A 16,406-nucleotide genomic window follows, 5' to 3' on the forward strand; every position below is an offset into this window, starting at 1 on the left:
TCTCCCCGGCTGCGGTGTAGAGCACGTTCTTCACGTCCTGTCCTGTCCTTACTGGCCCAAGGGCTACCGCATGGGCAATCTCCTGTTTAATTTGTTCAAAGGCTTGTTGTTGTTCGGGGCCCCACTGGAAATCATTTTTCTTCCGTGTCACAAGGTAGAGAGGGCTTACAATCTGACTATACTCGGGGATATGCATCCTCCAAAAGCCCACAGCGCCTAGGAAAGCCTGTGTTTCCTTCTTGCTGGTTGGTGGGGACATGGCTGCTATTTTGTTAATCACCTCCATGGGAATTAGGCGGCGTCCATCTTGCCACTTCACTCCTAGGAACTGAATTTCCTGAGCAGGTCCCTTGACCTTACTCCGTTTAATGGCAAAACCGGCTCTTAGGAGAATCTGGATTATCTTCTCTCCTTTCTCGAAGACTTCGCCCGCCGTGTTCCCCCATACAATGATGTCGTCAATGTACTGTAGGTGCTCTGGAGCCTCACCCTTTTCCAGTGCAGTCTGGATCAGTCCATGGCAAATGCTGGGACTGTGTTTCCACCCCTGAGGCAGTCGATTCCAGGTGTACTGCACACCTCTCCAAGTGAAAGCAAATTGTGGCCTGCACTCCGCTGCCAAAGGAATGGAGAAAAAGGCATTGGCAATGTCAATGGTGGCATACCACTTGGCTTCCTTGGACTCCAGCTCGTACTGGAGCTCCAGCATGTCCGGCACAGCAGCACTCAGGGGTGGTGTGACTTCCTTGAGTCCACGGTAATCCACCGTCAGCCTCCACTCTCCGCTGGACTTACGCACTGGCCATATAGGGCTATTAAAGGGTGAGCGAGTCTTGCTGACCACCCCCTGGGTCTCCAGTTCACGGATCATCTTATGTATAGGGGTCACAGAGTCTCGGTCGGTGCGGTATTGCCGACGGTGCACTGTTGCTGTGGCTATCGGTACCAATTGTTCTTCAACCTTCAGCAGTCCCACAGCAGAGGGGTCCTCTGAGAGACCAGGCAAGGTGTTCAACTGTCTAATTTCCTCCGTCTCCACAGCAGCTATGCCAAAAGCCCAACGAAGTCCTTTTGGGTCTTTGAAATACCCACTCCTCAGGTAATCTATGCCAAGGATGCACGGGGCCTCTGGGCCAGTCACGATGGGGTGTCTGTGCCCTTCCTTCCCAGTCAGGCTCACTTCAGCTTCCAGTACAGTCAGCTGTTGGGATCCCCCTGTCACCCCAGAAATGGAGATGGATTCTGCCCCTACGTATCTTGATAGCATTAAAGTACATTGTGCGCCGGTGTCCACTAAGGCCTTATACCTTTGTGGCTCTGATGTGCCAGGCCACCGAATCCACACTGTCCAATAGACTCGATTGTCCCTCTCCTCTACCTGGCTAGAGGCAGGGCACCCCTAGTCCTGGTCATGGTACTCATTGTGCTCTTCTTGTGGGTATGACCTGGAGGTCCCTTCAAGAGGATCAGACGTATCATCATTCCTGTACCGTCTGGAGTCTTGCCCACGAGAGACTGGAGCAGCGTTTACCCTTGAAGAGTTCCTTGTGGTACTTGTTCCTCTTTTCAGTTCACGTACCCGGGCTGCTAAGGAAGGGGTGGGTTTCCCATCCCACTTCCTCATATCTTCTCCGTGCTCACGGAGGTAAAACCATAGATCGTCACGTGGAGTGTACCTTCTCTCCTTAGCTGGGGGACGCTGGCTCCTAATAGCAGAGACTCTTGTTTGTCCTGGTGAGATATGGAAGATCCCTTCCTTAATTTCCTCTCTTAGCTTCTGGTGTCCCTCTTCAATTTTCTCTTCCAGGCTTCGGACGTGTTCAGCCAGTTTGGTTTCCACAGATGAGACGTGGGCTCGTAATGGGGCGGTGACAGTGTCTTCATACATCCTGAGTTTACTAACCAATGCTCCCACCTTGTCCTCTCCCTCCCTCCATTGCAGCGTTGCTAAGTAGCGGGAATACATTTCTGGCCCGAGTCGTGCAAACTTTAACCACATCTGGGAGGTGCACTGTACGCCATCTGGACTTTTAGGGAATCTTTCATCGTCTGAAAAGATTATCTCCAGTACAGCTAACTCCCTTAAGCACCGGATACCTTGTTCCATCGTGTTCCACTGTCCTTGCTGTACGTGGAGGTCCTCCTTGCAAAGGTATCTCTCCCTCACACTGCACAACAGTCGCCGCCAGAGGCTGAGAGTTTCCTGCCTCCTTCCAATCCCCTGATCAATGACTACATCTCGAGACAGGGACCCCAGCTGTCTGGCTTCACTCCCATCTAGGATTGTATCGTTAGCTGCGGCATCCCAGATTCGGAGCAGCCAGGTCAGAATGGACTCGTTCGCCTGTCGTGTGAACTCTCTCCGGAGCTCGCGTAGCTCACCCAGGGATAGGGACCGAGTGATTATTTCTGGCTCTGTCTCCTCCAGTGGATGTGAAGGTCCTGCCTCTTCGTCATCATTTGCTATATGGACTGATTTAGTCTTTGATTTCCTTTTCTGGACAGGGGCGACTGCTATTGGTTTTGGTTGTTCTTCTGGCTCCTCGATGGTTTGTGTGGACACGGTGCCGGTTGGTTTATTTCTTTCTCCCTCTGACTCAGCTGTGGTTTGGGTGGACGTGGTGCCTGCAGATTTGGTCCTTCTCTCCTCCCCCTGACAGTGCTGTACCATGTCAAGTAGTGTCCGGTAGGCAGTGGCCAGGGCCCAGCAGGTTGCTGTGAGCTGGCCATCTCTGGAGCTGCCAGAGCATTTTTCCTTCACCAGGCTTATCATGCTAACAGGATCCTGCAGTTGTTCAGGGGTGAATTTCCAGATCATTGGAGGAGAAAACTTCTCCAAATACTGGCTGATGTCCTCCCACTTCCCGTGCCACTCAGCATTATCTGCTCCCAGGGCAGGTGTCCAGACAACCTCCCTAGAAGGCCCTGTTCTGACCCTAAACATGGTGTACACAGTACAGAGCAGACAGAGCAACACTAACAATAACATTATACTGTCCTTAACATCAAAAGGGAACTCAATATTTTCAAAAACTGTTGTAGCAGGTCTGAAGGGGAAGAAGGAGGTGAGAGGCTGGAAACAACCATCCCCCCCCTGTTCCCCCAAAGGGCTGAGTACGATTTTTAATGAGGCCCCAGAGGTAGCAACCCAAACCAGGACAGGCAAACAGGACTGAATACACATTTACAATGAAACTCATTGCTTCTGATGTTAGAATGACATAAACATAATATACTAATAAAGCAATTTGGATCCCTCTCCCTGGTCTTAAAGAGAGCATCAAAACAGGCAAATAGTTCCCCATCTGTGGAAATATGAACAGGCTCAAATACAACATCCATGTGACTGCATCAAACAACATGGTGATCAGGGAGTTTCTATATCCAAATAAACAAATGCTTAAAGTGAAATTGTGATTCTGACTTCTTTCTCTCTGCCCCACGTTGGGCGGCCAAAAATGTGCTGGTTTAAGAGTTAACCAGCAGGGGAAATGAACTCAACTCAAAGGAGAGATTATAAGTCAGAATAACAATTTACTAAAATAATACAGTAAGTACAATCATACAAACAAACAATTGGTCTTAACCCACAAAACCCAAATGTATAACCCAGTACCCTGGGGCATGAACAACGTGGTGTGCCTTGGGCCCCGCTTGAGTCCAAAGTAAAGGGAGAGGGGAAGAACCTGCTGGTGGGAGAGCTGTTGCAGTCTAGTCAAAAGTGGTGATTGCAGTGAGATGCTGGGGGAAGAGCTGTTGCAGTCTGGTCAAAGTGGTGATTGGAGTCCAGTATAGGGTGATCCAAGTCTGTTTGAGAGCGATGAGCCGCAGTCCTTCTCTGGATCCCACAGAGTGGTTAAAAATGTTCCAAGACTCCAAGATTATATATCCTGCAGTTCAGGCAGGAATGCTCAGCACTTCCCTCAGGGCGGGGAGTTCCACAAAGGGTGTGAGGACAGGAGCATCCTCCTATCTCACAGGCCTCTTAACACCTAGTTTATAGCCTGAGGAGTCAGGCTCTATGGGCAGATGGTGTAAATGGTTCATTGATAACAGTTTCTGGGAAATGGCATGGAAGGCTATAGAATACACAGTTTTGGGTTACACCCATACCCTGATGAACTGGTCTCAGTTGTCCTAACTAGGACAATGTGTCTACTGGTTTAGAGGGAAAAAACCCAAAACCTCATTCACTGATGGTCCAAGGTTCTAGTGAGACATAAGAACTCTTACTATATAACTTTTACATACAAGAAACTGGTGGTGCACCCCAGTTACTTGAAGCTGTCATAGATTATGCCACTTAGCAGAGACAAATTGGCATGAAAATTTTGAAGCAGATCAAGTGAATACCAGGAGATATCCTGAACACACAGTATAAAAAGAAGACAAAGGACAGTTCTGAGGTAATAAAGAATAGGTTGATCCATGCTAAATTAATGGAGTTTTATCAGCATTTATCATATTCCAGGTGGCAGCTCCCTGTATTTTTCTTATCACTAGATCTTTTCAAGAAGTGCAGAGCCATTAAAATAAAAACTACCAAAATAAAATACATGAGACAAGCACAAAACCTTCTTTAAGCATTCAGGATTAGTTTTATTTTTATATTAAGAGGAAAAAAATACAACAAAGAGATTAAATAGGTTGTTTATTCCTAGTAAAATGGTTAGAATTTATTTTTTAAATATTTTGACTTCAGGGACAAGAGAATAGAGAGAAGAGGAAAGACTATATTCATTCCTACAAAAACAAACAAACAAAAATCCCCCAATCAAAACTGTTGATAATATATAAGAAATAGCCTACACATTAACTATTGTTTAGAGCAGAGACATATTCCTGAACAAAACAAAACAAAAAAATTCAACTTCAAACATCATAAAATACCATTACTGTATTTCCCCTGATTATTCTGCTTAGTAATTATGGCTCTTTTTGGTAAACATTTTCTGCCATTAACTAACAACCTCCTCAGAGTTTCTTTCCCCATAATAATAGGTTTCCTTTTTGGCTCTGCATCCTGTCTTAATTATGCCACAATGCCTTTTATGAGATGCCAGAGAAAGAGCAGAGTGCAGTGAAGAGCAAAGACAGGCCTGTAATCTCACTAATTGCCTTCCACATGCCAGAGGCCAGTGGCAGCAAATATGCAAGCTCTGCAAGACTGTCTTGTTCTGTGTCCATTTCTTTCCTCTCCTCTCTTGCCACCAACAACAGAAGCAATTAAACCCAGCAAGAGCTTTTTTTCCTGAAAGAAATATTTTGAACAAACACATACTGCAAACTCCTAAACAATATTGTTCCTGTCATGACACAAGCTTTGTGGAGCTGAAAGAGTTTGGCTTATCTAGCCCAAAATACAGCACATTAATAGCCAGTGGCCTGCTCAGCTGAGGATGGCAACAAGAACAGTTCAATTGTACTCCTTATCCAATCTTTAACTGCCTTTCTCAGGTCTTTCATGCTAATGGAAAACTCAGAGTATTTTAATTCTGGAATTAGTTCTCCCCTATTCAGGCACTCATTAGCAGTTTCTCCAACACATTTCATCAGGCTCTTGGTGTTACCCTGTGTGTTGGCAGAACTGAGCAGTCAATGCAACCTAAAACACATCAGTTCATGCCTCACATGCTTTGGCCAGCTTCATTCATCCTTCTTGATAATTCTAGCCTTAGTATTTTTCCAATGTTAATTTTAAATCAATATCATAAATCAAGCAAATGCTAGTCTGAAAAGCTAGCTACCACTGCCTGCTCCTGCAAAAACACTTCTTGACAGCCTTCCTGTTTATCATGGACTGACTGCTGGAGGATTAATTCAAACTCAGGCAACCGTTGACTTGAAACAAGGGCACAAATATGTATTTTCACAGAGATATTGGACCCCAGAAAGCCTTATATATCTAGATTAATTTGAAAAAGGAACATTGTTTTCTCCTGCTTTAAAATAGTATGATAATCAAAAAAATGCAAATTAACTATACATGATCTATAAAACTGAGAAAAGTGCCAGTAAGACTTTAAAGCACCCACCGTGCTGAGAGAGAATGTTGCAGCAGAGAGCTTAGCCTATTTGTAAGAGCAAGACATTGCACAAACAGCATGTGCCAGAAGCGTGGAAGCTTTTTTCACCTCTGAAATGCCAAAAAAGTGAAAATCCATCAAACTGTCACAGAAGTGTTACCTGTTGAGTTGCCCCAGTTACAAGTCCCTTGGTACAGAACCTTGTACAGACAACAGCGTAGTGCTACTGGATCACGTGGATACACCAAGTTTAAATAAAAAGTAAGCTTCTGGGAAGTGAAATATTTAATCCTGCTCTCCCTTCCAACCACCCTGCTTAACTAAGCCATCTGTTTAATGAAGATCAATTTTAAGTGTTGTTTTGTAATGATACATCACAACTGCTATGAAAAATCCTTGCTTTTGAAACTGTGGAGAGAGCTTACCTCTTCAATTTCTCTCCCCCAAAGAGTGTGTAATTATTCCCCTTCCTCCTTCTCCCCACCCCCAGGGGTAAAACAAACCAACGAATGAACCTAAGGTTGCTGAAAAAATTTAGGAGGAGGGAAATAAAACAAATTTACTTCTTGTTGAACACATTTCTAGCGCAAGCTGATAAGTTAAAACCTTTCATGTGTTTATCCTCTCAAGTACATACTATGTAGGAAAGAGTCTATAATCAGATTCCTTTATACAGGAAGCATAAACTAATAAGTACTTTCAGAAAGGAGTGTCTCACAAGTTTTTTACATAAATGAGTTTTGTAGTTTGCTTCACACAGCTATTTTTCCTTTCAACTTCATGTCAACAGTTTTAATATGAAGAATGACAGTAAAAATATTTACTCCCTGAAACAAAACAGTTATCATATATAAATACACCAAACATGCAGAAGGATCTACATTCCTAAAAAAAAAAAAAAAAAAAAAGGCCCACAGCTGGATTTAGGAACTGCTTTTATGTAACAAAAAAAGTTGTTATGGGACTACAGTTGAGATTCTGTTTCTTCATAAGACTCAGTGACGTGAAACTGGGAAAAAACCTCACAATTATTTTAATTTCACTTTTTCTTCACTTCTTTGAATGGTTCTGTTTACCTCTTACTACAGAAGATCATAAGGAATCAACCAAGTGGAAGAATGCCTACACTTTCTGATGCTCAATATCTTTAATTATTCATTATAAATTCACTGGAAGGTTATAAACGTTATTTGTCAATTTACCAATAGCACCACGCAGGAATTAAGAGGAGTAGCCAGCATAAATATATAGTGGGAAAACTGGTTGGTAGAGGTTTGATTCGTTGGTTGGTTTGTGTCTTAATGTGATTTTTTTTTTTTTAATTGTTCACATCTCATTCATGTAAGCAAGGGTTTGCACTGCTCCTGACTGAACACCCACTTGTGCCAGGCACTATAAACTCTTGAACACGTCTCTGCTTGAAGTCAGTAAAAATTATGTTTAATCAATGGAAAATAAGACACATATTGCATCAAATCGGTCCTTATTTCCCCTCAAAAACAGGCAAGCAAAAAATAAAAAGAACACTGGTCTTGGTCCTTGGCCTCAATCAGTCATGCACATCTGAGTTTTGTTGCTGATACTTGCCCTCCACATTTAAGTAATGTAAAGTACATCTACTTCTCCTCAGATATTTGGCAGCTTGAGACTTTTGCTGCTACTGCTTTCATATGTATTTCCAGAAATAGGAATGAGAAATAAAAAAGTACCACAAAAAATAAGACTCTAATATAGTAATAAGCTGAAGACACCTTTTTGGCTCCAAAGACATTTGTCTGAAACTGAAGCACCTCCATTATCCACAAAGTTCATTATCGTTGTGTCATTTACTGTGATCAGTAAATCTGATCATGTCTTTCATTTAGAAGTATTGCATATTTTTAACTTCGCTGTGTGAGAAGAGGCCTCTGAGTATTTCCACCACAGGAAAAGTGTTCTACTTATCAGATAGTAATAGGCATTTAATAGCAGAAAGGACACAAGTAGTAGACCTCTTAGCAGTGCTTTTGACAGACATATTTTGGAGGGTTGAGTTCATTTTTGCTTCAAAACTCAGAGACACCTGCCACAACAGCTTTATAGCTCTCTTTTTCCTGACCGAATCAGTATTTGATGACATCACTGACATACTGGAGCCCGCACTACAAAGGTAAAAAACTTATTGTGCAGCAGACAGTTCATGTACTGGTCTGTTGTCTTCAGTCAAACAAGGCAGGCAAGTCTTCTTACGGTCTGGTGAAAATCTGGGATTAACTTTACGACTAACAAATTATTTAACAACCTTAGCGCGCAGTATGTCCTATACTCACTACTGTATCTGTAATGCACCACAACCTTGTCCTGTTTAGAGTTGCTCTGGGGTGCAGGGGAAGTAGCAAGAGTTGCATCAAGATCAGCCAAAGCCTTTATAAAGATATAAGATTAAATGCTTATGGCCTTTATTCATTCTATTTTCACACATTTATTGTCCAAGGCTACCTTTGTTAGGATAAAAGAGAACAAACTACAAAAAATCTCACCTTACATACAGTCACTGGCCAATGATGAGCAAGATAAAGCTTTTTCCAGGTATGAGGGTGGTTGTCACTAGAGAAAGACAAATTTATTCTTCCTCAAGTATTTTAAAAAGAACTTAAAACTAACAAAGCACAGAGAAACATTGTAACTAGAAACCTGCTAATACCCCCCCATTGTTAAACAAATTCTCCTTCTGGCACTCTATGTCCATATGTATTCCATTTCCTAAATATAGAAGAAATACATTGTTCTGTTTTATATTTAGGAGAGCACTTACTGGCACACTTTTACAACAATAATTAATACTTTCTAAAAAAGGTGTCTTTTTTAAGGATATTAAGAATCTTCTAGTTCTTCTTGATAAGCATATTATCTGGGGGAAAAAAGTGTACAGCCTTCTTGGAACTGTAACTACTCTTCTAGAAAAGAAAGATTACCAACCACAAATAATGCAGTTGACACTACAGGAGATGTAACTGGGTCTTGCATCTCCCAACTTTTAGATTAAAAAAAAAAAAACAAAAAAAAACAGAATAAAAGGAAAAGTACAAATCATAAACCTCAAAAATGTTGACTTTCTCAGTTTATAGATACTTAATTCAAACAGTACCTTTTTTAAATGCTTACTAAAAATTAAGTAATTTTTCAACATTTAACAAATGATCAAACTATGACAAAGTCTTAAGGTTAGGTTGCCTGAGGAAGAACCAAAGGTTTATTGTGTATTTTACAAGAGCATATCTGTTTCAAAACCTCTTAGAATAAGAGATCTATAACTCACAGAGGCACCAGTACTATCTTATTCCTATGCAGAGGTAAAAAAAAAACCCTTCAAAAATTTGTTCAAAAAGTGTTGGAAGCCTATATCATGACACTTCTACAGAGGTATTTTCCAACAGTTTGGAGCAGACTTATTCTGGTTAAACTAGAAGTAAATAAGCCTGTTGCATCAGACACTAGAGCAAATAGATTTAGCTATTAAGCAACCACACAAAGTGATTAAACAGAAATGAGAAAAAAATCAACAGAACTGTGAATTGCTCAAACTGACAGCATTATGTGCAGAACTGTCAAAATAAATTGTTATTCTCTAGAAGCTAATAGTCACATGTCTGTCATCAGTTCTTGCCAGAGGTTATATTACAAAAAAAAAAAATAAAAAAGGGGGAGGTTACTTCTTAACCTGAAAAAGTAGGGAGCATCCCGTGTTCCATCACTTCTCAATTTTTTTCGTCTGGTTTTTCTACTTTGCAATGGACACATTTTCTCTTAAGCATTCACATGTATTTATGTTTTTTAACTTAGGAGAATAGCTCTGACCAGGCAGAACCACAATGAAAGCTATTAACACTTCTCTCTGGGTCTTTGCTGTTGCTGTGCAAACTTGAATAGAGGAATTCCTCTATATTGCAGAGCAGTTTGTTTCCTTGCTCAAAAAAAATCCTTCCTTAGGAAAGATCTTTTATCTGTCCTTGAAATAGCAGCTGAACTTCTGCAATGTTATTCATGCCAAAACAAGTTCTCCTAGAATACACATTTTGGCTAAGGATAGGTCAGAAAACTGTACTTACTAAACAAAGCAAGTTTTAGAAACTTAAGCTCAGAACTGGAATCCAAGGAAAGCCATTTTCAATACCTATCCAGCTTCAGAGGTATTTCCCTTTCTTTTGACCCAAGTTATCCAGTGCAGCTCAGGAACGTGCTTCTAGAACTGCTCCTGTCGCCAAGATGCCAAGGCACAGCCTAAGCCCTGGGGATTCAGGAAACAGCAGCACAGTGTCTAAGCTACCAATCAGGGGCATTGCAGCTATAATATGAAGTTCAGCACTGATCTAGGCACCCTTAACCATTCTTTTGCCAAAGCTTTGAAAAGAAGGTGAAAAGTTTATTTCCTCATATAATGCAATAGGAATTTGAGCTTTTACCATAGAAGGCTGTGATTTGGGGTGTGACCCACCGGTATTAAAACTTAGATTTTGCTAAGTGCAGCAACCACCAAAAGGTTGTGCAGCATTGATCCAGCCCCAGTTGGGATGCCATATGAAAAGGAATTTTAAATTACCAGAACAGAGAAATGAGCAAGGAAGAAAAAAAGATATATAATGAAACAGTTCATGCCATAGGGATGATCACAGTTTTTTTGTTATAGGTTTCAAAATTATTTCCGATTTTTGCCATTACTACAGCACAAGTCTAAATGACGTGTTTAAAACAAGATTGCACAAGTTTTAAGTGCAACAAATGTAATTTAAGTTTCCCTCTTTTTTCATGCTGGTACATTAATAAATGTAAAGGTTTTCTTAGGCATGATCCCTGCTCCTCCAGTTAATGCAGACGTCTCATTTTAACAGTCACTTAGCAGAAGAATAATTCATCAAAAATAGCACATAATAAGAAAGTTTACCTCATTAGAAGTTAAACCATTCTGATCTGCACTTAAGAATGAGCTGTCAGACACTTCTTTTTAAAACATAACTTACCTTTGAGTGAATTTATCTGAAGTACACCAACAACATAGTGCCACAGAAAACCAACCCAGAATCCAACAGTGCAGCTTTGCAGGTTTCATTTTGTTAATCAGATAGCTGTAAAAAGGTGTTAAAAGAAGAAATCTGTTACTTATCCAATGCACTTACAAGTCAAAATGCAGAAAAACACTACTATCTCAGAAACACCAGGCAACAGTGTAACTCTAGGCTAGATTTACAACCATGGGTAAAATGAGGATCTCACAGATTCACACAGAATCACAGAATATGCCAAGTTGGAAGGAACCCACAAGGATCATCAAGTCCAACTCCTAGCCCTGGACAGGATCACCAAGAGTCACACCATGTGCCTGAGGGTATCTCTTTGAAGGTTGTGCCTGATTCCCCAGCTTGTATGCTAATTTTCATAAACTAATGGCATCAAGGTTGAGATCATAATTTCTTTTTTTTTTCCTTTACTTGCACACAGTGCCAATAGAGTCACCTTCCAATAAATAGAAATACGTAAATCTTTTACACAACTGCATTTTAATTTAAGACTCTACTTGTGGTCAGCTTAAATGCCTGAAGTGATTAATTAAAGAAATTTTGAACTTAATATTGAATATTCATGTTGGATTGAAAAAGGCTGATCTTAGAAACATACAGGAACCCAAAGATGATGTCCAAATTCTCTCCAAATGCCAGCTGACTACTAAACTGGTATTAAAAAAAATTTCTGCTAAAACTAGATTAGTTTCTGTTCTTATTATAAATCTGACATAGCCTCTATGAAACCGTACACAATTTGCCTACTAATGGACCTTAAAAATCAGGGGATTAAAAAAATCAACTTAATCTTCACCAGCAGAAGGACTTTCACTTGGCACAGGTCAAAAAACTCCAACCGTCTCCTGTATCTGCCAGATATTTCACAGCATTTCCAATGCTACCTCCTAGAAACAGATGTGCATGTGTGTATTTACATGCAGTTATTAAAGCCTCACCAAACCTACTTTCCAACCTTCTCAAAACAAGAACCTTAAAATAAAGCACTACAAGACACTGCATGTAATCTAGGTGACCCTTCTAAGACCACTCACTACACAAGTCAGATTCTTTTTTCTATGAAGGTTTTTTTTAATTCATCCATATAATAGTCAAATAAAGCCTGTTTTGACACCAGTAAAGACATTGCTGATTCAGCCATTAAAGCTAACTTAAGAAAACTCCATGTAATTCGGACCCACAGCTCATTATAAACAAGAGTCCATTTTCTCACCGTTATTGCATGGCTCTGGACCCAGCTTGCAGGCCCCTCACAAGCCCCACCCTGCAGTTCCTCAAAAGTCATGGCTGAGCTGAAATCAGTGAGGCAGCCTCCCAGCTTGCAAAACGTGTGGAGATTTCAAAACTCCGTGAGGGGTTTGGGCAACAAAGAATAACAACTAACCAGCTAAACTTATCAGCAGGTTTTGCTAAACTGTGAAGAAACTAACACTTTTTAAGACATTCTTCTATTTCATATATTAATGCCTCTCTAATTTGTAAGGAATACATTACTAGGTACTTAGCCTAATAGAAGATATTAGAAGATAAATATTAGTTGCCAACTTTTAATTTTCTGATCATTTGGAGTGTGCTACTTGTAGAGCAAAGCAATCAATAATGTAGAACTGATCTTTATCAAAAGCCCACCGAAGCAAGACATATATGTTGTATTAAAGAAATTCCTATACTCACACAGTGTATAAAAAAAAAGTCACAAATAAGTAATTAACTGCTGTGTATCCAATTTCCCCAAGACTTCTGCATTTTAAGTGGTCTCCACTCACATCACTTGAACCGCAGGAATTAATGACGTGAGATTCTCCCTTATAGACCCGTTAAAATTCTTTCATCTACTATTATTTTTGACTGAAAACCAACCAAGCAAGACTACGTTTCTGCATGATAAATTATGTACCCAAGATAAAACACTGAGAGATGTAAGGAGTGTAAGATTCTGTGAGATTCATGTAAGATTCTGCCCTACCTATAAAAAGCAGAAAGTACCACTTAACAGACAGTAATGCCACACATCACCAAAAAAGGCTGCATTGCACATAGGTGTGGAAACACCTTAAGGAAATAATTATGAAAGCAAAATAAACCAGCAAGCATTATGCCATTTCTTTTGCAAACTGGTATGAGTTAAGTTGGCAGGCAGGTAGGCAGAAACTTTTTTTCCAGTGACTAAGCTGAAAAAAATATCAAGCCAACTACCCTTCTTTCTCATAGGACTCTTACACTCGATCAAAAAACGACCTGGAACAAAGGGGGCTTCAAAAAATGCTGCTATCAGAACAATGGAATGTGCTGATTTATTCTGCATATTGCTCTGCATCCTGCAGCCAGAACATAGGGACTACAGAGACAGTGAGCAAAGCTGAAAGCCCCAATCTCTAACTTACCTTTTTCTCCACTGATAAACAATAAATTCTAACGTTTTAGCTCGGAAGACAATACTGCAGCTACCACAACTATCATGACAAACAATGATTTACTCAAGCTGACCTTTTACTGGACTGTGACATTGATGGTGAAAGGTGAAAAGTGCATCAATCTCACTGGAAAAGCACCCAAAGGATGCACATTTGAGGAAATACACATCCAAATTAAAACTATCTTAACAGCTAAGCTGTATGAAGCACATCCGTTTTTAATAAAAATTGCTTCTGTTTGCTAAAAATTGCACTAGGTTACTAATTGCACATATACAAGAAAGAATCAATTTAACAACTCTTACACCAATTCCTCTCTAATAAGAAACTGGGATTTCATATATGAAAGTTAAAAAAAAAGTCATGATGTTCTAAAAGACTTCATAATGAAGAAAACTTAAAACTTCAAAATGAAACCTGCACACATACAAAAAATTATTATTTGGAACTAGGCTACCAAATCATGTTCATTATGGATAACATTCCAAAGAGTAAGAATAGCTATGGGATGACACTTGGTTCACTATACCTGGAATAGGCACAAAACGTCTGTGTGCCTCTTAGCAAATCAGTCAGGATAAGGTCACTTTCAGCTATGTTAGCATTGTTCCATGCTGTTATCAAAGTTATCTGCCCAGACTTATGGAAGACTAGAGTGTACTAGAGGAAATCTTTCTTTAACACATTCACCACAGTTTGAATTCTAATATACCATATTGAGGGGACTACTGACATAGCACATGCTTCTTTGGGACACTAGCGATTAGTCACCTATATTCTGCTCCCGTATTTTCTTTTTTTGCTTTTAGCAACTATTTTGACTAATAAACCCCAGATTTACACAAAATTTCCAGCTCTACACTTTAATTCAGCACATAGAACCAGAATAGAGAAGAGACTGCAGAAGAGCACTCAAGCATTAGCAGAGGACTCCCATGGCTATCAGATAGCACAGACGCTGCTAAATGTTGACAGCAATGTCCACGATAAGACCTAGGACAGCTAGCCTAGAGTCTAAAGGCCCAAAAATGAACACCCAAGGTTTTGGTCGCATCCCAAACAAGGTAACGCGCACCGCCTCTGCCACAACGAGTCAGACAAGCCGAGTAACAACACCGTATACCAGAAGCATTAATTTAATTTATAACAATGCTCTTAGCTCCAGCAAGTTTTACTTCCACAGTTGACCCCGAGCTAACCATTCATCCCAAGCACGAGTGATAGCCTCAGTAACTACAAAAAGCACTTTAAAGAAGCAATACTCACGTCCACTGCCACAGCAAGCTTTTTAGCATTACTTCCTCGCTACTTCTCTTGCAAAGTACAATTCAAGGCAGAACTCGAGCCGCAGTGGTTTCAGTGGCTGGCTTCCTGGGGAAGTCCCGAGGGCGGCGCCACCTCGCCTCCCTCGCACACTGACACACTGCTCTGCTCGGGGCACTGATACGAGATGGAACTTCCCGACACCATAAGCGCTTGCTGTAGATCATTACAGAGGCGTTTTCCCAAATTGTAAGAAATGCAAAGCACCCGAGCATCGGAAGCGGGATGCCCGCAAACGACGGGTGCATGCCAAAGCTAATGCCAAGTGTAAAACGAACTATTAACAGTCTTCCCAGCTCTGAGAAATGCTACCATGCCTTTGGCTCACTTCCGATGTGCTACACAGGGAATTTAAGGCATAGAAAACTAAACCTAACATGATTTGAGCCCGTTCCAGGCCTGCAAGTCCCACCTAACTTCGCGCAAGTAAGAATCTCACCGGCTTCCACAGACACACCTGGGGCGGGCCGAACACAACCTGCTCCTGCCCGGCTGCTGCCACGGCCAGGCAGCCCCACGGCGGGCAGGGGACTCGCAAATCCGACCTTCGCTGCCTCGCGTTCAGACCTCACCATACCTCAGCCCCCATTGCGTGGCCCTGCCCGGAGCCCCCCCGCCCGCGTTACCTTCCGCCCGCCGCTCCTGTCTAGTCCTGTCCTGCCCTGCCCTGGCCGCCTGAGCCGCCCGGGCCTCTCTGCGGGCCGCGCACAGCCCCGCCCCGAGGCGGGCGGGAGGGCGGAGGGAGTGGCACCTCCCTCCGCCACAGCGGCGGCTCACTGCGGCCTGAGTGGGGATTGCCAGCTGCTTCAGACCCCCAGGCTGAGCGCTCGGGGGGCGGTGGCATTCCCGCGGCATCCTCGTGGCCAGTCGGGCGCCCCGGCGAGCGGGTTCATGTGAGCGCGAGCGACGCAGGAGCGCCGGGGGGCTGCGGAAGACAGAATCGATGTGCGTGGTTTTGCTGTTTTGGTTGGTTCTTCTTTAGCATATTCTAGGCTTTAGTAGTAATTGGTTTCCTACCGAGAATTTGTGCGGCACAGAGGTCTTCGAGAGTACAACGAGGACTCTACTGACTAATGCAAGCCCAGTAAGGGGAACAGAGAAATGCTGACACGGGCGTCTGTGGCGCGCTTCTCCAAAATAGTGAGGGAAGTTTGAAAAGCTAACACTCGTCTTTGAAAACAGTAGCAAGTTTCTAAGGAAGGAGCCCCAAGGGATGAGTCACAAATGTTCCAGGCAGGACTTGGTTTACTGTTTTCTCAGCGCTATGGTAAACTATGAAACATATTCTGGTCTCTCTTTCTCTGCCAATGTGTGAATCATAAATAAAAAGCGTGATTGTTAATCAACTTGTATAGTTTTGGACTAGGGGGGATATATCACAGCCATCTTCTATTAATGCACTTGAGAAATATGTGGGCAGATCTGCTTCCACAAGCAAAACAACATGCTGGATGGAATGAGTGATCCATCTGCTGTTGTCGCTGACAGTGTCTAATAGGTATCAAAAGTTTCAGAAATTTTGTTGAAGAGTTAAAAATAGTGAAGCTTTCCAGATCCTTGTACGCAGCACTGCTCTTCCTGCTGCTGAG

General features: G+C 41.9%; 1 protein-coding gene across 1 annotated transcript; it reads right to left on the reverse strand.

Moving 5' to 3' along the window:
* Positions 1-8,184: 8,184 nt before the first annotated feature.
* RNASET2 (ribonuclease T2) lies at positions 8,185-14,953 on the reverse strand. The gene is made up of 5 exons (XM_039379564.1): positions 14,761-14,953; positions 11,024-11,128; positions 8,546-8,612; positions 8,336-8,429; positions 8,185-8,258 (listed from the first exon to the last, which is right to left on the reverse strand). Exons 1-5 carry the CDS (start codon positions 14,787-14,789, stop codon positions 8,185-8,187), a joined length of 369 nt encoding a protein of 122 aa, XP_039235498.1. The 5' UTR covers positions 14,790-14,953.
* Between the last annotated feature and the right edge of the window lie 1,453 nt (positions 14,954-16,406).

The sequence above is a fragment of the Pipra filicauda genome, unplaced genomic scaffold, assembly GCF_003945595.2.
Source record: "Pipra filicauda isolate LSUMZ 115617 unplaced genomic scaffold, ASM394559v2 scaffold16_size7369187_pilon, whole genome shotgun sequence".
In the NCBI taxonomy this organism is placed as follows: Eukaryota; Metazoa; Chordata; class Aves; order Passeriformes; family Pipridae; genus Pipra; species Pipra filicauda.